At 41.5% G+C, this 21,425-nt stretch overlaps 1 protein-coding gene and 1 pseudogene across 1 annotated transcript; one reads left to right on the forward strand and one right to left on the reverse strand.

Moving 5' to 3' along the window:
• Positions 1–4,665: 4,665 nt before the first annotated feature.
• LOC148156166 (stonustoxin subunit alpha-like) lies at positions 4,666–5,661 on the forward strand (the record flags this gene model as incomplete). The annotated part of the gene is made up of 1 exon (XM_088011373.1): positions 4,666–5,661. A coding segment is annotated over one exon (567 nt), but the record flags the coding sequence as incomplete, so codon positions are not given.
• A 1,118-nt stretch (positions 5,662–6,779) lies between these two features.
• Positions 6,780–10,292, reverse strand: LOC148156167 (uncharacterized; annotated as a pseudogene).
• Positions 10,293–21,425: the final 11,133 nt, after the last annotated feature.

A 21,425-nucleotide genomic window follows, 5' to 3' on the forward strand; every position in this document is an offset into this window, starting at 1 on the left:
AGGGAACTATTTAATCGTGTTATTAAACCGTCAAGTAGCCCCCTTAATTGATTCAAATCACCTCTATCTGGCAGTTCATCCATAATTTATGCAGATATGAGAGTAATACAAAAATGGTGCTAAACAGTCCTAAAAAAGCATTTAAATGAAAGTAGTAAAAAATGATGCTAAGCAGTCCTAACAAATCATTTCAATGAAAGTAATAAAAAAATGTTGCTAAACAGTCCTAACAAATCATTTAAAAGACATTTCTGTCAAATACAGCAGACAGATCCCCTGAGAAATTATTGAACATTTATCTCCATCTTCACAATTGCAGATTTATTTAACGTACACGTAAGAGGATTTGACTTGCATCCAGTAATGCGGTGGCAGCCGCTTTATTGGCTCGTTCCATAAGACGGCGACGTCTGATCCGTCTTTTCCTGCTCAATATGCGATCAGAAGCAGAACCAGGAACCGCGTGCTTAAGCATTAGAACCTCTACAAAAAAAGCATCAGAGAAATAAATTACTAACGTTTTAAAGACGGTAATGTATAAAACATAATAGATTTTTAAAATACCTGAAATTAATTCGTTAGCGATGGAAGGATTGTTCTGCGCTGTAAAAAATAAAAACAGAGAAACTTTCTTTAAAATAATGGAATAGGGTTCGATCTAAATAAACACGAGAAAAAAATTAAACAAAACCTGACCTTTAATTCCTCTACGTCTTGACCCCTCGACAGGATTGACGCTTGTAAGATGACGGCTCCGTTTTTCATTTTGTGCAGAATTATCCGGTCTCCGTTGCACTCTCCTTGCAGCTCTGGTCAGCGGCTCGCTCTTTTGCTCCTTTGCCGTATTCGCAGCTGCTGGAGGCCGGCGCGGCGCAGTCACCGGCGCGTTCAACGCGCCCCACGACGGAGCTGCAGACTGATCTCTTGATCCGGCGGTTTGTAGACCGGTGATGGTTCTGCCGCAGGACTCTATTCCGGTAGAAACCGCGGGTAAAACACCTCCTTGCTGCGGGGCCGTCGAGCCGGAAAACTGTCCAGGTATCACGGAAAAATCCTCCTGCGCTCTATCCTTCCGCGATGAATCGGTATAACGTTGAGACGGGTAAAGAAGGTCTTTTTCTTCTTCTTTTTCTCCTTCTTCTTCTTGTTCTTCCGAATCGATTAGATTGATTACAGATTTTGAATCAAATATATCTTAAATGATAAAAATTAATAGGTTAGAAATTACTTTTTCCCTCCTTACACGAAACTGCATTTCTTTGAACTTACTGCGGACTTTCTTTTGCTCCGGTTTGAAGTACACCGAGGTGTTTGGCGGATCGCTCCACAAAGGACGGGCCTTCGTCAGAGAGAGCCTATTTTTCGGGCGGGTCGCCACAGCCTGAGTAATGACTCGATCCCCCTGTAAATCTGTTAAAATGTTGTAATTAATTTTTTGTTATGCCGCGACACTTGGGACAGCGAGGAGCGTTAAAATACCGACCGTACTGTAACTGCGGCACGCCGGTCCTCCTCTCCGTATCTAGCAAGACGATATCTGAAGAAAAAATGCAGCATCAGATTGAAGCGTAAAAATGAAGAGAGAGAGAGAGCTGTAACTTACCCCCTAATAGTTCATTGTACTGAGATTCAGATAGCACCGCCATGGCAAGGATGTGCAATTTCTCTCTTTTAAAAAAAAGAAAAAAAGTCCAGTCCAGTCCAGTAACAACACGTGCATGGGTCAGCAGCAAATCTAGAATGAACAGAGTCTTGTCCAACCTTCTTGCAAGAAAAAAAAAGGCTAAAGAGGATCCTCCCTCCTTGGTGGCGGGAGAATTATCTATCAATAAGAAAAGGATCTCCGACATCTGGAGCTGGTTAAGAGCCGCGGTCTTGGGATGAAGAGAGTCTTTCTCAAAAATAGAGCTATGGTGTCTGGAACTGATTAGTGGAAAACAGCAGGAGGGCATTCTTTTCCGCTTTGCTGCAAGCTGTAGACTGTCAGGCCTATATCTGTCTGTTTAAACAAATCTTGCAGAATCTGTGAGACTTTTGACCACTCCAGCTCATCCAGACCGCATCCAATTCTGAAGGAGATAAAATATTGTGTTTAATTATCAAATAAAGAAGAATTAAGGGTATTTATCAGCAGTACTTCCGACAAACCTAGGTAGTGATATTCTTTTGACGTTATTTTCTAAGCAGTGAGATTTCATGGTTTCCAGACTCTGCCTCAGGCTGATATATGTGGGCTTCTGGCTGGCTTTTTTTCTTTGTAATCTGACATGCATGATAGGAAAGATACACTTACCAGATTGCATAATGAACCAAATTTGGTACTATGTAGTATAATTGCCTGCGGTATATTTACCAAGTAGTATATGAAGCGTCGATCATGTGTTAGGACTGTGCATTCTCCCGTCAGCTTTTCTATTAGGAAGTCAAGTTTTTTTAAAAACAAAGAAACAGACAAAAAAAACAAAAGAAAACAAATAAAAAAACTCACTCTGCTCCTTCAGCTCGATGACTCGACCAAAATTCTTTTTGAATAAAACTGCGATTCCCTTCCCCATTCGTAAATCTTCACTAACGCAGTGCGCTAATGATTCCTGGTTTGGAGCGGTGAACAGATCGCCGGTCACATATTTTATCTTGGACATCTTGAAACATAGTCCGCAGTTAGCACAAGCAACGCAACAATTCACTGACGTTGAAGCCTACCATCTGTTACGAATCAGAACCTCAAACATCTGGATCCCATTTTCTGGACCAACCAAGTTGCCCCTCCCCCATTTCCGGACCACCCACGTTGCCCCTCCCCCACTTCCGGACCACCCAAGTTGCCCCTCCCCCATTTCCGGACCACCCACGTTGAACACTACCTGTCAAAATTTGATTGATACAAGGGAGTACCTATAGTCTCTCTTATTATTATTCCTCTGTTGTAAATGTGTCATTACTCTACAGTCTCCTATTATTTATTTTTACCTTTTCTTGAATATCTGATTCTTCCATTTAAACTTGTTGCTGGTAAACCTGAACTCCCTGCTATGGATCAATGAAAGATGTTTCTATTCTGATCCGTTCTACATGTGACAAATGTTGATTTTTATTACACGCAGAACTACATGAGAGTGTTATTACTATTTCATCTGATTGACAGGTTAATTTATTGACTTTTTTCCTCTCCTATAAATGTCCAGTTCAGACCTTGGGCTCTACCTCAATGTTCTCATCATGTGATGAATTGTGTGTCTGCAGCTTATCAGGCTGTTTGGTCTCAGAGGAAGGCTGTGCTTCTCTGGCCTCAGCTCTGACCTTTAACCCCTCCCATCTGAAAGAGTTGGACCTGAGCTACAATCATCCAGGAGACTCAGGAGTGAAGCTGCTGTCGGCTGGACTGAAGGATCCAGACTGGAGACTGGAAGCTCTCAGGTATGGAGGAACCTGCTGCAGGAGCAGAGAAGGTCTGATAGAGGAGGAAGAGGAGAAACGTCTTTAGTCTGATGGGAAACATTTAGTTTGAAGAGAAATATTTAGTTTGATCATTAAATATTTAGACGCCTCATCTGGAGGCAGAGATCATTACCCAGTTTTCTGGAATATTCTCCTGACTAAGAACGGCTCACAAGGAAAATGAAAGAGTGGGATGGATTTAATAGAGTTTAATAGGGACTCTGACTAAATGAATCAAAGTGAAGTTCAGTTAGATTTCCATGATGATCTACTGATGACAGAAAGGACTTTAAAACAATATTTGATGGAGCTCCAGACCAATCAGCCCCAAGGAGCAAAGATGAGAAGAAAAGTAACTCCATGTTGGTCAGATGGATGTTTAAAAGTTCAGAGAGAGAAATAAAGATGTTGAACTAAACTCACAAGTGTGTATAGCGCCACCTGGTGGTGCTGGTTGGTAGAGGAAGTGCTGAAAGGTTGGAGGTGTTTGTCAGAGGTGTGTGATGATGGAAGCCTCTCCCTGGTTTGTGAGTCTGAGCTCAGAGATCAAATGTTTGGTTCTTGTTGAACTCTTTGTTGAATGTGATGCAGCTTCTCCTTTTTAATGTTTGTATTTCTGGATATTCCAGTGAGGCCACAGCAGGTTTTCAGCAGCAGGTTGTTTAGTGTTTCATTCCTTCATCTGTGTGTGGGAGTGTGGATGGAGCAGGTATCCAGGTGTTGATCAGAGTTTAGATTGATTGGATTTTAATGCTGATTATTAAATCAGGTTGAGCTTCCAGAAATGTTTCCTTAGTTTCCTGATGTCCTTTTAGGCTTCAGTGAGTTTCTTCAGGTTGTTACTGAGGGATTTCCTTTCTCCTCTCTGTTGGAGCTTTTCCTGTGTTTGGAGAAATGAGTTGTGCTGCAGCAGCACCAACTGTCCTTCCTACATCCACTGCAGTTTGCAATCCAGATGTTGGACTGTTCCTGTCTCAGTGGAGGACAATGTGTGTCTGAGAGACATGTAATGTCCATGTTTGCTGCTGAAAGAGACTGATGGTCTGACCCCCTCCTCCTTTCAGGGTGAAGCCTGCTGGAGGCCAATTCTTGACACCAGGTCCTTGGAGATGTAAGTGTGTTTTTCATCTGATTCATGACAACAAAGCAGCTCACATTCAACCATCTTCAAACTGTCACATCACTCATTCAGGATCATCATCAAAGATCAATAAATGATCAATAACTGCAGCTGGATTGTGTTTGTTCTCTCCATCAGATTCCTGTCAACTCACCATCGACACAAACACAGTGAACAGAAAACTCAAACTGTCTGAAGACAACAGGAAGGTGACACATGTGAAGGATCTTCAGTCATATCCTGATCATCCAGACAGATTTGATAGCTGGCATCAGCTGCTGTGTAGAACTGGTCTGACTGGTCGCTGTTACTGGGAGGTCGAGTGGAGAGGAGAAGTTTATATATCAGTGAGTTACAGAAGAATCAGGAGGAAAGGAGACAGTAGAGACTGTGTGTTTGGATGGAATGACCATTCCTGGAGTCTGAGCTGCTCTGATCGTAAAGGTTACTCTGTCTATCACAACAACAGAGAAACTCGTCTCTCCTCCTCCTCCTCCTCCGTCTCTAACAGAGTATCAGTGTATGTGGACTGTCCTGCTGGCATTCTGTCCTTCTACAGAGTCTCCTCTGAATCACTGATCCACCTCCACACCTTCAACACCACATTCACTGAACCTCTGATTCCTGGATTCTGGTTCTGGCCCAGTTCTGGTGCTTCAGTGTTTCTTTGCTGATTTGAGTCTAAAGATTTTCCTCCTGTCAGAGAAACTCTCTCACTGTTGAACAGATAGTTCATCTCTACAATCTATTTCTTGGTGAAACTTTTCTGATTGAGTCCTTGGAAACTTTTTCTTCTTCCAGTCCTTTAAAGATGGAAGCTGGGATTTTTCCAGGATTATTCCAGGATCCTCATGCTTTCCTGTTTGTTTCCAGTCAAAGCTTCACACTGAATATCAAGATGTTGTTTCTCTTATTTTTTTTCCTCTCATTCATCAGATTTCATTGAAATGTTGATCAGTTTTTCTCTCTGAACATTTTCTGTTTCTGTCGGCTCCTATTTTTCTAAACTCGGCAGATTTGAATATTAAATCTTCCTTTTGTTTATTTGCTGCAGTTTTTCTTCATGTGTTTTAGAGAAATAAAAACATTTTTCTTCTTCTGCATTTGGTTCATTTGCTGCTCATTCTGTTCTTCTCCTGTTCAAATTTAAATATTTGCATTAAAAATATTTTTCATCAACTCCGCCTTTCAGAAAGTCCTAGTTAAAGTAAAACATTCCCATCCCATGAAGGTCAGAGGTCAATGCTTTGAAGCATAAAGTGATAAAATCTTAATATTTTCTGTTTCATTCAGAACTTCTACCTGAAACTCAGAACCTGCAGAACACTTTTCTCTCTGGAGAAAAAATCCAGGAACTGGAAGATCAGAGCAGAATGAAAACTGGAGATCAGTGATGGACAGAAAAGCTCTGATCGCTGCATCTCTGACATATTTTACATCTGATAACAACAGTAAACTTCTTTGCTCGTTTCCTTGCTCCAGTCTCCTGAATTCAGAGTTTCACATGCACAACAGTGGAAAAACACACAGAGAACAACAATTCACCATTCAACTTCAGACATATCTAGAGTTTTTATTCAGACAATTAAATACATAGAAAAGCAGATCAGCATCAGACCCAAATCACCAAGAAGTCCAAACCACAAAACAAACATTAATTACCTGAGAAAAGTAAAAGAATGAATAAAAAATGGTCACCCTTCTCCATTCACACACAGCATATTGGTGGAGAACGTGGTGCTAAATGACCTGCAGACGACCTGATTCTAGACGGTCGGTAGGTAGATGGTCAGTCAAACTTTAATAACAAACCAGCGTTCTGACAACTATCCCAGCATGCACCGCGCGCTTCTTCTTCTACGGGCGAAAATGAAGTCAGTGGCTGCTTACCGTAGTTGCTGGACCTGTTGTGGCTCAATATTGGTGCATATATGAGGCGCACCGGATTATAAGGAATAAGATGAACAATAAAACAGATGGCAGCTCTATCTGACACACAGGTCATCAAGAGAGCGAACTCTGGAGGGAACAATCAGTTCTCAGGAACTCTGTCATGGTGTTAGGAATATTCCGAACCCACATGCAGCAGACACTCAGGAGGAAACTGAAGTTTTAAGGGTTTTATTCAGTAACGGGAAAAGGGGATTGGAGCGGGAGTGGCTTAGAGCTGCTGACAGGTCGGAAACGTCGGGGCTGGGTTCAGGGTCCAATGAGCTCCTGCTCAGCGGAAGTGAGAGAGAGGAGAGCGACTGGGCGTTGGTCGCGATGCAGGGCCCTCCAGGGCGGGGAGATCCAGGTCCCTCTCAGCGGGCTCGGCTGGGTCCGGATCTGCCCGGGTCCAGGGCTCGATCAAACCTGAGGCGAGGAGACGAGAGGTTAGAACAGGAGCGTGTAACAATTCGAGGCTTTCAGATGGCTCTTAGTTACCACAAGGGTCAACACTCTGGCGTTGAAGTGTTGGCTGAAGGCTCCTCTTATAGTCCTGGAACTGATCAGATGATCTGCAGGTGTGTGCAGACGCCCCCGCAAGGTGGAGCGCCAGGAGAGGGACTGTGGGGCCCCCTGGCGGCAGCTCGGAGACGGAGGGCGACAAGAAACACAGATATTCAACACAGCAATCAAAACGTTTTAGCACCTCACGTCATTACTGATTAACATTAGACTGAATATTGATTAACTATTGATTAATATTAGACTGAATATGAACTAAAGTAAAAATAAAAATGATAATACCAAAAAATCTCTAACAGTTGGCTTTTGAGGAAATTGAAGGTTTTTAGGTTTGCATTATAGTGCGGAAAATACGCTAATTTAAATGTATTTGTTTTAATTTGATTTGCTCCGTCTGTACAGATTTCTGGTTTTCTTTACTTACTAACTAAAACTCATAAACTAAACAGTGGTAATGAAGAAATTAAAGGATTTATGAGCCTGTATGCATCAAAGCAAATGTTCCTGATATTGATCAGCTTTAAAACAAAAAGCACCTGATGCTTGTTGACCTACAAAGGCAGAAAAATTACATTTCATGCATTGAATGGAAAAAAAGCAGATTAAATATCTGACCACAATGTAAATCTGTCTAGTTGAGTCGTGCATTAATAATTTAAGTTTCTTACATTAACAGAACAACGTTGAGTAAAATGAAGTTTTAAATCAAATCAAATGTGCCCTGAAAAGCTGCAGAGAGTAATTTGTTAAACACCATTAAAACCTGATTGCTGTGCAGTGAAACTTTATCGCTTCCCTGCGGTCTGACTTTTCTTCTCTTCACAGCAAAACAAGGAGTTTATTACGCGCTTTGGGTTCAGTCTGACGCTGAAGAACCATCTTTACATCCTGATCTGAACCAAACTGGGAGAAAAAAACAAAAATACGCAACAAGGTGCAGCTGATGAAAACTGATTAACCACAGAGACCCTGGAGAAATTATTTAAAACCAAAAAGTCACAATCTAATAAGTAGATAGAGCTAAACTATATTTATAATATGCAGATATTCAAAGCTTGTTTTAATGCATTAAATATAGAGAAATAAAACTTTACATCTAATTGGTTAATAAAGTTAGCCCCGCCCACTGATGGCTGTAAAAAACGGTTTAATAAATTCATGTTTAACACAAAACTCTAAAATAATAACATTAAATATTTAAGTTATTATAAGTGTAACTCTCATATATTAATAGTTATGGTATATTCTTTTACTTTTTGCTTTTTTAAGGTTTATTTTAGCCTTGCGTTTAAAAAGCTGATCATTCAGAGGTAGAAATTATGACAAAAATAAAAACAAACACAGAAAAAGCGTCATTTCCTGTGAATTACCTCCCCAGGTGAGTCCTCTTACCTGTCGGCAGCATCCCGGATCCGGACCTGCCTCCAAAGTCCAGGTCAGGTGCAGCGGCGCTCCTGGTCACCAAGCCGAGGAGACAAAGTGTCCATTTCACCGCCCAGAGAGACATTTCCACCAAACCGGAACCGGTCCTCCAGCTACACTGAGGTCATCATCTCATCCCGACCGAACTGCAGAACAAGAACTTCTGCTGCTGCTGCTGCTGCTCCTCCTCCTCCTCCTGCTGCAGCTCCTCCTCCTCCTCCTGCTGCAGCTTCATCACATCATCCAGGCGTTAAACCAGACAGATAAGCCCCGCCCACTCCTCAGGCGCTGTCCAATCAGAGTCCAGAACGCCCCGCCACCCACAGAGCCGTCTGCTTCTCATTTCTGAATCCTCAACTACTTTATCACAGGTAAACATTTTCAGACTGGGAAAAATTCTCTATTTTTAATAGCAAGGCAGGAAAAATGAAGACTTCCTGAAAAGATGAGAGTGATGACCTTCTGGAAAATCCCGTTCTAATATAAAATATGACATTATTTTACGTTAGAACGTAATGTTCTTATGTAATTAGCAACTAAATTTCTAGTTGCTTATTTTCGATGTCACACATAACAACCATTGAGAATTTGGAAATAGATGCTCTTATTTTCCAAAGTTATGAGGGGGAACCAAATATTTCAGCTGGCTGAAATATTTGGTTCCCCCTCATAACATGGGAGCAAATAAATCCCATGTGTGCACAAAGAACCAACAACCGCATTATTAACTCTGTAACATTTGAATGTTAATTATTTTTCCCTAAAACTGATCATTGAGAGAAGCAGGACTGGACCATCACACCCACACAGAGGTTAGTTAGTATTTACTCTGTTGAACGAACAAGTTAGCATTAGCTAGCATGTTGAGCATTAGCTAGCATGTTGAGCATTAGCTAGCATGTTGTTGTCAGTGTTTATCACTGCGTAACAAACTAAGTTATTCTAACTCGCATTTCTTGCTACTGAGCCGTAAGCATTAAATGCTGTGAGTCAATAAATGAGAGAGAAAATGCCCCAAATGTCGGATATTAGCTACTAACTAGCGATATTAAAGCATTTTAACGTCAACATCGTCAGCTTTCATTGAGATTTGCCGAGTTCCGTTTTCATGAAATAACAAAATACCGCAATTCATATTTAGCGTGCAAAGGACAGATAAAATAATTTCTTCCTATTCTGGTCACAACCAGAGGATGATGCAGCTGTAGCTGCCTCCATCCAGGCATTTGACAAACTAAGCCTTCAGAAATAAAAAGCAGCGGGTTGAGGCGGTTTGATCAGATCAGATGTTTTGTGTCCAACGCAGCGAATCTCTCCATGATCGCTGCCTTTTCAGCCGCAGCTTTAATGTGAGCAGAAGAGGTGGATGAAGTCCGAGATGCTGTGAAGATATTTCTGAACGTGGCTTTACACTTGAAATATTAGAGACGCTGTCTTCAGGATTTATCTCATCCAGATCTGCAGCAACCTGATCATCATCAACATTAAATTTCTGTTCAGTTTATGGATCTCCTGCTTCATGCAACCAAACCTTTACATTGTCCATAAAATCAGAGAATGACGTCACCTTGGACTGAAAATACACAGTTTGCCTTTTCACTTCTTCTGGTAATGGCAAACTTAAAAAGGATTCATGTAAATCGGTTGCATCTTGATAGCATTTAATAAACCTGACAAAGTCAGAAGACACTTTAACATTTTCTTGTGACGTCAATAATGCGGAGATTTTCTCCATAAATTTTGAAGCTTGTTTAAACTTTAAACTTTAAACTTCGGTTTTCTTGACATGTTTTTATATAAAAGTCAAAACCCTTTTGTGTGAATTTGATGTGTCATCCTCTTTGCTCTTTACATCAGACATTTTCAGCGATCCTTTGAATTATTTCAAACATTCAAAAGCAGCATAATACACTAGGAATCCACAGGATAAAGCGCATATGTGTCTCTTTGTTTAAAGAGGTTGATTCCTGTGAACAAACATTTCCACGATGGACGTCTTGATCCAATTACACGTCAACTTGTCACATCAAACTCATCTCATCAGTCTTTGCAGTGAAATAATGTCTTTAAACTCCAGTAGTTTCACTGTTTTCCTTTACAGCTTGAACAATATTATCACGTAGCAGCTTGATGAACGAGTGACGTGTCAATCCAGGCAGCAAGTCGCTTGATTTGATCAAAGAAGATCCAAACCCTTTAATCCAACATGTCCGTTGATGACGGATTATTCCTTTAGTCCACAGGTTGGTTCCATAGAGGTTTTTACTAATGTAGTGGTGATTGTTTGCCAAGCCAAACATCCAATAAAAGTCCATCAAGCCACCACTAAGTCACTGGGGTCAAGTTTTGTTTCTCTACGCAGCAAAACAAGGTTCAGTGTCCAAACTGGTTGATTGTTCTTGGTGATTTATTTTCCGCTTTCACCAAACAATTACAGAGATCAAACTTTCCTCTGTTCTCATGCTACCTCTCTTAAAAACCATCGGCCCCAAACCCAAATGCCTGCTGGTCCTTCACCAGGCCCCTGCACTTACAGAAAGTGGACTGACCCACATTACTTCCTGTCTAAATTTAGACAATACATAAGAAAAGTAATAAAACAATAAATAAATAAAATCCACAATTATTAACCTACAAATAAACTCTGTAAATAATATAAAAAATAGAAATTTAAGAATGAATAAACAAAATTCAAATGAGTAAAGAAATAAAGAATAAATAGTTCAAACACTGCGGCCCCTAATTGTGAATATTGTCACAATTACTTACAAAAGTAAAAGTCACTATTGCCTCAAACATGTCCTTGATTCCTCAGGGTGATGCTTCCAGTAGCATTCACTTCCTGTTCACATTACACTAAACTGGATTAAACCTGTTCACATTACACTAAACTGGATTAAACCTGTTCACATCACACTAAACTGGATTAAACCTGTTCACATTACACTAAACTGGATTAAACCTGTTCACATCACACTAAACTGGATTAAACCTGTTCACATCACACTAAACTGGATTAAACCTGTTCACTATTACACTAAACTGGATTAAACCTGTTCACATTACACTAAACTGGATTAAACCTGTTCACCATTTACACTAAACTGGATTGAACCTGTTCACATTACACTAAACTGGATTAAACCTGTTCACCATTTACACTAAACTGGATTAAACCTTTTCACATTACACTAAACTAGATTAAACATGTTCTCCATTACACTAAACTGGATTAAACCTGTTCACATTACACTAAACTGGATTAAACCGGTTCACATTACACTAAACTGGATTAAACCTGTTCACATTACACTAAACTGGATTAAACCTGTTCACATTACACTAAACTGGATTAAACATTTTCACATTACACTAAACTGGATTAAACCTGTTCACATTACACCAAACTGGATTAAACCTGTTTACAATTACACTAAACTGGATTAAACCTGTTCACAATTACACTAAACTGGATTAAACCTGTTCACATCACACTAAACTGGATTAAACTTGTTCACATTACACTAAACTGGATTAAACCTGTTCACCACCTGCTGCTGAATGGAGGAGAAACTGAAACATGACAACATGATGGAGTGTCTGACTGAACAACTAGACATGAAAATAGACAATTAAATATAGTTTAATTCACTATTTATTTAGTTCGGACAATAAATACTGAATATTAAAATCAAATATTAATTTGGAAAGTAAAATTTACTTTGCAAAATTAGGATCCAAATATTTAGTTTGTATAAATTTCCGTATTTGTTCTCTGTGTTGTTAATAAACAAAATATTGTAATAAATATTTTTAACTGTCATGATTAAAAGTAAGTACATCCTCTTTTCCATCATAAGTTCTCTATTTCCTCATGAAGATTTTATCAACCTGCCTCTGATTTCACTGCAGACCTTCGACTTCCTGGTTCTGCTGCTCTGAAAGAAAAACTACAAACCAGGTGAGCCGTGACATCATCGGTTATGCAACATCCGTCACATTTACTTTCAGTTTGAATTCATGTTTATAGGTGTGACTCCAGTTGGGTTGTTGTCTCTATTTATTGTTCAGATGTTTTTCTTCAATACTTTGGATCGTTTGAACAAACTGTAAGTTTATGTTTCATATCTGGACTTTGTCTTCAGGACCTTTCCTATTTCTGTGTCTCTGATGTTTGGAGAAAATGTTCACTTCTGATTTCAGCTCAAAGTTTCATCTCTGCTGTTCCAAGGTTAATCTGCAGGATTATTAGATTACTGATGAACTGGGATTAAACATGAGGAACATCTGATGTCTCTTTGTTTTCTTTTCTGAACAAACATGATTTTATTTCCAGGAATTAAACTTTGGTCTCCACCATTAAAGTCAGAAACAACAGTTTCCTGCTGATTCATTTCAAAATAAAATACCATTATAAATTATTATTAAGGTAATGATGTTGAAATGTGTTGAATTAAGTCAGATTATTAAATAGTTAATAGTTTAAGCAGATAATCCACTAGTAGAGATTAATAATCAACTTAAATCCTTCCTGTTGTTCAGGTTGAATCAGTGAATGTAAATGTTGCTCCATGTCTCCATCTAGTGGACTGATAGTAGAAGTGCAGGTTGAATCAGTGAATGTAAATATTGCTCCATGTCTCCATCTAGTGGACTGATGGTAGAAGTGCAGCAGCTGATGCAACTTCCTCTGCCTCTCTGCTGTCTGACTGCATTCACCTGACACTGATATGAAGCAGAGAAGAAGAGCCAATCAGAGGAGGAGTAGCTGATCTTTTTCCAGCACTAATGATGTAAATGATGATCAGAGTTGATGTGCAGATGAATGATGTGTGTTTCCTCTGCAGGTGTAGCTAGAAAGTGTGTGTGAGCTGATGTGAATTCAGCAGCATGGATCAGTGTGAGGACAGAGAGGAGGGAGTCCCTCCCTCTAAAACCACTCTGTGTGGGGAAGATGAGAGCCAGAGCAAAGGTCAGAGGTGAGGTCACCATCTCTAACTGTCCACAGCCCTTTTCACACAGCGTTCACTATATCAGGCCAAAACAGACGTGGTGATGAAGCTGCTGCTGCTCCTCTTTGCTGCTTCATCCAGACTGAACAGATTCAGTTTTAATCATCATGTTTCTGTCAGGATCCATCAGAGACTCAGACCAGAACCAGAACCAGGACCCAGCGGTGTGTCCTTTAAGAGCGAAAGGTCAATGGGTCAACCCATTAACTTTAAATCTCCTGGATCTCCACCATCAGAGAGGTGAGCTGTTTCTAACTGCTGTAAACTGAACCAGTAAGTTTCAGATGTTCCCAGTTATATTTACAGAGTTTTGATCCATTATCTAAACCAGCTGCTCTGTTCTAATGAAAACACCTTCATATCTTCATCTCTGGGTGATGATGATGATGATGTTCTGCTGCTTCCTGGCTCCATGTCAGACTAACAGTGGGACACATTTCCACCAGCCACTGGGAAATACCTGGTAAACCAGTCTGGTCCATCAGGACTTGGTTCCTGTGTGCATTGTGAGATCAGTTCAGCAGGAAGGAAAGCTTCATGATGTGGTTGGTGAGATCTGCTGGAACTCAACCAGACTGAGCTGATGTGGACCATCAGAGGTTCTGCTGGTTCTTAGTGGATCAGCAGGAACATTAAATCTTTACTTGGATCATCTGGTTCACTGCTCACATCCAGATATCACTTCATGGACCTTTACCTTCTGATTGTCTCTGTGTGGACAGATATAATGTGAGCTCACTGGCTTCCAGGATCTACTGGATCCATTTTAAATCCTCTAGAACATCCAGGAGAGGATCCCACATGGACACACCCACATATCTCAGAGCTCCTCCATGTCCACATCACCTCAGATCCAGTCATCAGAACCTGATGGATGTCCCACACTGTCCTGAAGACCTGTGTGGACAGAGCCTTCACTTCCACTGTCCCCAAGCTCTGGGACTCTGTCTCCACCAGCATCAGATCTGCTGACAGTGTGGACAGTTTGAAGTCCAAGTTCAGCACCAACTTTTTAAAATGTCTACTGGTGATTCTGGTGTTACTGGTCTTCATCCTTGTAGTTCATCTTCCTCTTTCTAACTTCTTTGTATTGTGTTCATGTGATGCTCTGTTTTCTGCTTTAATGTGACACTCTTAGTTATTTTATTAGTAAATATTGCTGGATGAATATTTCCTGCCTTCCTGATTGTTCCTGGTTCCTCCACAGAGTGGACCAGCAGAGCTCAGAGGTTCCCAGTGGTCCGTCTGCCCAGCAGCATCAAACACAGCTGGACTCCATATTGATGGTCTGTACATGAACAACAACTACTTTTCCATGGTTCTGTTCACAGTCGTCTCCATGCTGCACTTTGTAGACCAGAGGACTGTCAGTCTGTCCAACATCCATCTGGTGTTTGGCTCCATGATTTCAGTCTGATGTTTCCTTCATCTATTATTCTGTTCCAGCTGCTGGAGGAAAACATTGTCACTTTTGTGAAGAACGAGCTGAAGAAGATCCACAAGGTTCTGAGTCCAGATTACCCAGAATGCTCAGAGAATCAGAGAGAAGATGATGAGGTGTTGAGAGGTGATGATGAAGAGCAGAGGAGGAGCAGCAGATTGGCAGTGATGAAGATCACACTGAACTTCCTGAGGAGGATGAAGCAGGAGGAGCTGGCTGACCGTCTGCAGAGCAGTAAGAGGATTTCTACAAAGATTTGACCTGATGGATAAATGACACATTTACTGAAGTCTGAAGAAACAGAAAAATATTTTTCAACTCATCTCCCCAAGATGATTTTGTTTAGAACTTGACTTTTTTTTATCATTTTAGAACGTCTTGCTGCAGTTTGTCAACATCAACTTAAATCAGGTCTGAAGAAGAAGTTCCAGTCTGTGTTTGAGGGGATTGCTAAAGCAGGAAGTCCAACCCTTCTGAACCAGATCTACACAGAGCTCTACATCACAGAGGGAGGGACTGGAGAGGTCAATGATGAACATGAGGTCAGACAGATTGAAACAGCATCCAGGAAACCACACAGACCAGAAACAACAATCAGACAAGAAGACATCTTTAAAGTCCCACCTGGAAGAGATCAACCAATCAGAACAGTGATGACAAAGGGAGTGGCTGGCATTGGGAAAACAGTCTTAACACAGAAGTTCACTCTGGACTGGGCTGAAGACAAAGCCCACCAGAACATCCACTTCATATTTCCATTCACCTTCAGAGAGCTGAATGTGCTGAAAGAGAAAAAGTTAAGCTTGGTGGAACTTGTTCATCACTTCTTTACTGAAACCAAAGGAATCTGCAGCTTTGAACTCTTTGAGGTTCTGTTCATCTTTGATGGCTTGGATGAGAGTCGACTTCCGCTGGACTTCCACAACAAGGAGATCCTGACTGATGCTACAGAGTCCAGCTCAGTGGATGTTCTGCTGACAAACCTCATCAGGGGGAAACTGCTTCCCTCTGCTCTCCTCTGGATAACCACACGACCTGCAGCAGCTAATCAGATCCCTCCTCAGTGTGTTGGCATGGTGACAGAGGTCAGAGGGTTCAATGACCCCCAGAAGGAGGAGTACTTCAGGAAGAGATTCAGAGATGAGCAGCAGGCCAGCAGGATCATCTCCCACATGAAGACGTCACGAAGCCTCCACATCATGTGCCACATCCCAGTCTTCTGCTGGATCACTGCTACAGTTCTGGAGGATGTGTTGGAGACCAGAGAGGGAGGAGAGCTGCCCAGAACCCTGACTGAGATGTACATCCACTTCCTGGTGGTTCAGACCAAAGTGAAGAAGGTCAAGTATGATGGAGGAGCTGAAACAGATCCACACTGGAGTCCAGAGAGCAGGAAGATGATCGAGTCTCTGGGAATACTGGCTTTTGATCAGCTGCAGAAAGGAAACCTGATCTTCTATGGATCAGACCTGACAGAGTGTGGCATCGATATCAGAGCAGCCTCAGTGTACTCAGGAGTGTTCACACAGATCTTTAGAGAGGAGAGAGGGCTGTACCAGGACAAGGTGTTCTGCTTCGTCCATCTGAGTGTTCAGGAGTTTCTGGCTGCTCTTCATGTTCATCGGACTTTCATCAACTCTGGAGTCAACATGATGGAAGAAACACAAACATCTAAAATGTTTTTATTATTTAATAAACCTAAACTAAAGTTTCTCCATCAGAGAGCTGTTGACCAGGCCTTACAGAGTCCAAATGGACACCTGGACTTGTTCCTCCGTTTCCTCCTGGGACTTTCACTGCAGACCAATCAGAGACTCCTACAAGGTCTGCTGACACAGACAGGAAGTAGCTCACAGACCAATCAGGAAACAGTTCAGTACATCAAGGAGAAGATCAGTGAGAATGTGTCTGCAGAGAAAAGCATCAATCTGTTCCACTGTCTGAATGAACTGAATGATCGTTCTCTAGTGGAGGAGATCCAACAGTCTCTGAGTTCAGGAAGTCTCTCCACAGATAAACTGTCTCCTGCTCAGTGGTCAGCTCTGGTCTTCATCTTAGTGTCATCAGGAAAAGATCTGGATGTGTTTGACCTGAAGAAATACTCTGCTTCAGATGAGGCTCTTCTGAGGCTGGTGCCAGTGGTTAAAGCCTCCAACAAAGCTCTGTAAGGACACACATTGTTACTGCAGGTATTGTTGATAGGTAGAAATCAGCTAATTATGAGGTAAATATTCATGTTTCAGTTTATATTTTGGTGCTTTGTCTCTTCAAAGTGTCCCACTGGGGGGGATGAGCAAAAAATAAACAGACTTCCTTCAGCAGCTGAACATAATGTTACATATTCAAGCAGCAAAACTCCTCCACTTTATGTTAACATTGAAATGGATTAATATAGTTAATTGTGTAATTTTATAATTCTCTTTCCAACCTCCTTGTTACCTGTAGTTCTGTCATTTAAGGCTGGAGGCCCAACTATAGAATGAACCAGTTCACAACAAATACAAAGGTTGTGTAAAATCAGATGGTTCCTTCTCTGTCCAATAAAAACATTGTTGATTTGAAAGAACATCAATCCTGATGAATAGTTTAATACCATATTTTCCTCCCTGTCTCCTCAGACTGAGTGTCTGTAACCTCTCAGAGAGAAGCTGTGAAGCTCTGTCCTCAGTTCTCAGCTCCCAGTCCTCCAGTCTCAGAGAACTGGACCTGAGTAACAACAACCTGCAGGATTCAGGAGTGAAGCTTCTCTCTGCTGGACTGAAGAGTCCAAACTGCAACCTGGAGACTCTCAGGTAAAATGGGACCAATCCTGGTGAAACCAGATTTCTGTCCTTTACCTGCTTTCAAAGATGATGTAATTATTATTTGATATAATAATTGATGTCTGACTGTGACATGGTTAACCTGCTAAATCTCAACACATAATAATGGATAATTTTTCATTTCCTCCAGGCTGAAAGAATCATAAAGAAAGTTATTAAGAAAAGTGGAGGTCAGGCTTCCACTGATAGTGTAACTCTGGATTATTGACAGAACAAAGGAGATTATTGCAGATCTTTCCAACCAGCAGTTGTCAGACTTTCTCAACCATCGATGGGGAAATGTTGATTTTTATCATCTACAAAAGGAAACAGAGTTTTATTAATATTTCAAAGTATTAACAGCTTAAGCTCCAGTTTCTTGTGTGTTTTCCTCTTGTGAAAATGTCCAATTCAGACCTTGGGCTCTACCTCAATGCAGCGGCGTCGGATTCATTTTTGAGGTATTGGGGCCATGGGGTGTTTCGTCACCTCTGCTACGCACTTTGAATGTCAGGCTCTTGTTCAGTTGATATGATGGCTCCTGTCAATCAATTCAGTGGGTTTGTCGCCATTTGTCCCGAAGTAAACAGTAAACATCCCTTACCTGGTGGAAACGTTTCTGAGTCTACCATGCGCTGCGGTCATAGAGGTTTGGTGGAAAACAATCAGAACAAAATGTAAAAGTTGTCAGTGGGGAGCAGAAGGCAGCTTTACACAGAGCATTAGATGGTGGAGTGGACTTTATTCCATTTTCAGAACTGGAGTCTGGAAAAATGGAAAAGAGAATAAATGGCTGCAGCCGATCTGAGAACAGCTGAACACAGATCGACGGGATTAAAACACCTGATTGGATGAAGGTTTTGTCATCATTACATCATTGGTGTGAACAGTAGCGGGTTAAACAGCTGTCCAACCGGGTTCAGCTCTTCAGTTCGCCAAAACACACACACACACACACACACACACCGGAGACCCGCCCGAACCGGACACGGTAAAAAGCTCTGCAGGATCCGACCGCTCTTAGAACTACGGGAGGATTCAAACTCCGCTCTTCATTTTTACCTTATAGAAAAAGCGCCAAGCTGCCAAATTCACTAAAGAAAACTGACCAATCAGATTCAGGCTTTGTGCGCACCTCCACGGACTCACACAGACTCGCTACGTTTGGACACAATAGATCTTTTTTCTCCTAAATGTTAAAAGTAAAAAAATCTAAAATGATTCTTTTCTGTTTCACTTAAAGGAAAATCTCAAGGTAAACATGCAGCTGCGGCTTCCTGTGTTCAGCTACTGTTAAAAGTCCAAAATACGCTCAATAGAACTATGGGGAGGACAGATAGATATGACAAAAACCACGACTGGTCAAATATTTGCAATATTAAAATAATAATGATAAAATAGATGTCAAATGTCCTCCAGCAATGCCAGTTTAGAGCAGCAGGACAACCTAGTGGATCATCACGTTACGGCGCAGCAGCGCTTGGATGCTGCGGGTCTAAAACCAAAAGGCAGCAGATTATATTTGCTGTTCCACAAACTGAGCGGGAAAGAGATGATATGTGTGGGACAGATGACCAGTCAGACTGCTGACAATATTTTATATTAAAAACAAAATGAAAAACACCATTAACTTTAATGTGCTTGTTATATAGCAGACAAACATGAATTTCAACAGAGACCTGAAAACCATCAGTAGCATCGATATTTATGGCTCCTGATGGCTGATTGGCATCTGGAAGAGCAAAGAGGAAAAACAAAACAAATTCACACAATTATTTTTTGATCTGAGCCAAAATGATCTGGTCTGGGCAAAGTGTGGGTGAGCATTTGGTCCGACCCGTAAACGGACATGATGGGCCCGATCTCTTTTTCTGTTTTTCATCCCAATGTCATTAGAAAGAAAACATCGTCACAGCTCTATAGATGGGGACAAATACAGAAATCTCATTTAATCTTTAGGCAGAACTGGTTCAGACCTGGACTGGATCAGAGTCAAAGCCTTTTTTCAGATGTCAGACCGGTTCCTGATCCCAACCCGACCCGAAGCTCCGCATGTGGTGAACCTTTGGATCACTGTTATGATCTGGAGCCTCAGATTTGGTCCTCAGTGCTGGAGGTTTTATCTGTACCTCTGTCTGCATAGAAACACAGAGAGATGTCAGTCGGACTGTCAGAGTTGTGTGCAGCCTGTAAATTTCTGGCGGGACCAGCGGACAAGCAGGGCCGTAAAGTGGGGGGGCCAAAGGGCCCCTGGCCCCCCCTATTCCGGCGCCTATGGCTCAATGTTCTCATCTTCTCATCATGTGATGAATTGTGTGTCTGCAGCTTATCAGGCTGTTTGGTCTCAGAGGAAGGCTGTGCTTCTCTGGCCTCAGCTCTGACCTTTAACCCCTCCCATCTGAAAGAGTTGGACCTGAGCTACAATCATCCAGGAGACTCAGGAGTGAAGCTGCTGTCGGCTGGACTGAAGGATCCAGACTGGAGACTGGAAGCTCTCAGGTATGGAGGAACCTGCTGCAGGAGCAGAGAAGGTCTGATAGAGGAGGAAGAGGAGAAACGTCTTTAGTCTGATGGGAAACATTTAGTTTGAAGAGAAATATTTAGTTTGATCATTAAATATTTAGACGCCTCATCTGGAGGCAGAGATCATTACCCAGTTTTCTGGAATATTCTCCTGACTAAGAACGGCTCACAAGGAAAATGAAAGAGTGGGATGGATTTAATAGAGTTTAATAGGGACTCTGACTAAATGAATAAAAGTGAAGTTCAGTTAGATTTCCATGATGATCTACTGATGACAGAAAGGACTTTAAAACAATATTTGATGGAGCTCCAGACCAATCAGCCCCAAGGAGCAAAGATGAGAAGAAAAGTAACTCCATGTTGGTCAGATGGATGTTTAAAAGTTCAGAGAGAGAAATAAAGATTTGGAACTAAACTCACAAGTGTGTATAGCGCCACCTGGTGGTGCTGGTTGGTAGAGGAAGTGCTGAAAGGTTGGAGGTGTTTGTCAGAGGTGTGTGATGATGGAAGCCTCTCCCTGGTTTGAGTCTGAGCTCAGAGATCAAATGTTTGGTTCTTGTTGAACTCTTTGTTGAATGTGATGCAGCTTCTCCTTTTTAATGTTTGTATTTCTGGATATTCCAGTGAGGCCACAGCAGGTTTTCAGCAGCAGGTTGTTTAGTGTTTCATTCCTTCATCTGTGTGTGGGAGTGTGGATGGAGCAGGTATCCAGGTGTTGATCAGAGTTTAGATTGATTGGATTTTAATGCTGATTATTAAATCAGGTTGAGCTTCCAGAAATGTTTCCTTAGTTTCCTGATGTCCTTTTAGGCTTCAGTGAGTTTCTTCAGGTTGTTACTGAGGGATTTCCTTTCTCCTCTCTGTTGGAGCTTTTCCTGTGTTTGGAGAAATGAGTTGTGCTGCAGCAGCACCAACTGTCCTTCCTACATCCACTGCAGTTTGCAATCCAGATGTTGGACTGTTCCTGTCTCAGTGGAGGACCATGTGTGTCTGAGAGACATGTAATGTCCATGTTTGCTGCTGAAAGAGACTGATGGTCTGACCCCCCTCCTCCTTTCAGGGTGGAGCCTGCTGGAGGCCCATTCTTGACACCAGGTCTGAGGAAGTGTAAGTGTGTTTTTCATCTGATTCATGACAACAAAGCAGCTCACATTCAACCATCTTCAAACTGTCACATCACTCATTCAGGATCATCATCAAAGATCAATAAATGATCA

This window comes from Poecilia mexicana, unplaced genomic scaffold (genome assembly GCF_051168715.1).
Source record: "Poecilia mexicana isolate PSO_F unplaced genomic scaffold, ASM5116871v1 scaffold_12, whole genome shotgun sequence".
NCBI lineage: Eukaryota > Metazoa > Chordata > Actinopteri > Cyprinodontiformes > Poeciliidae > Poecilia > Poecilia mexicana.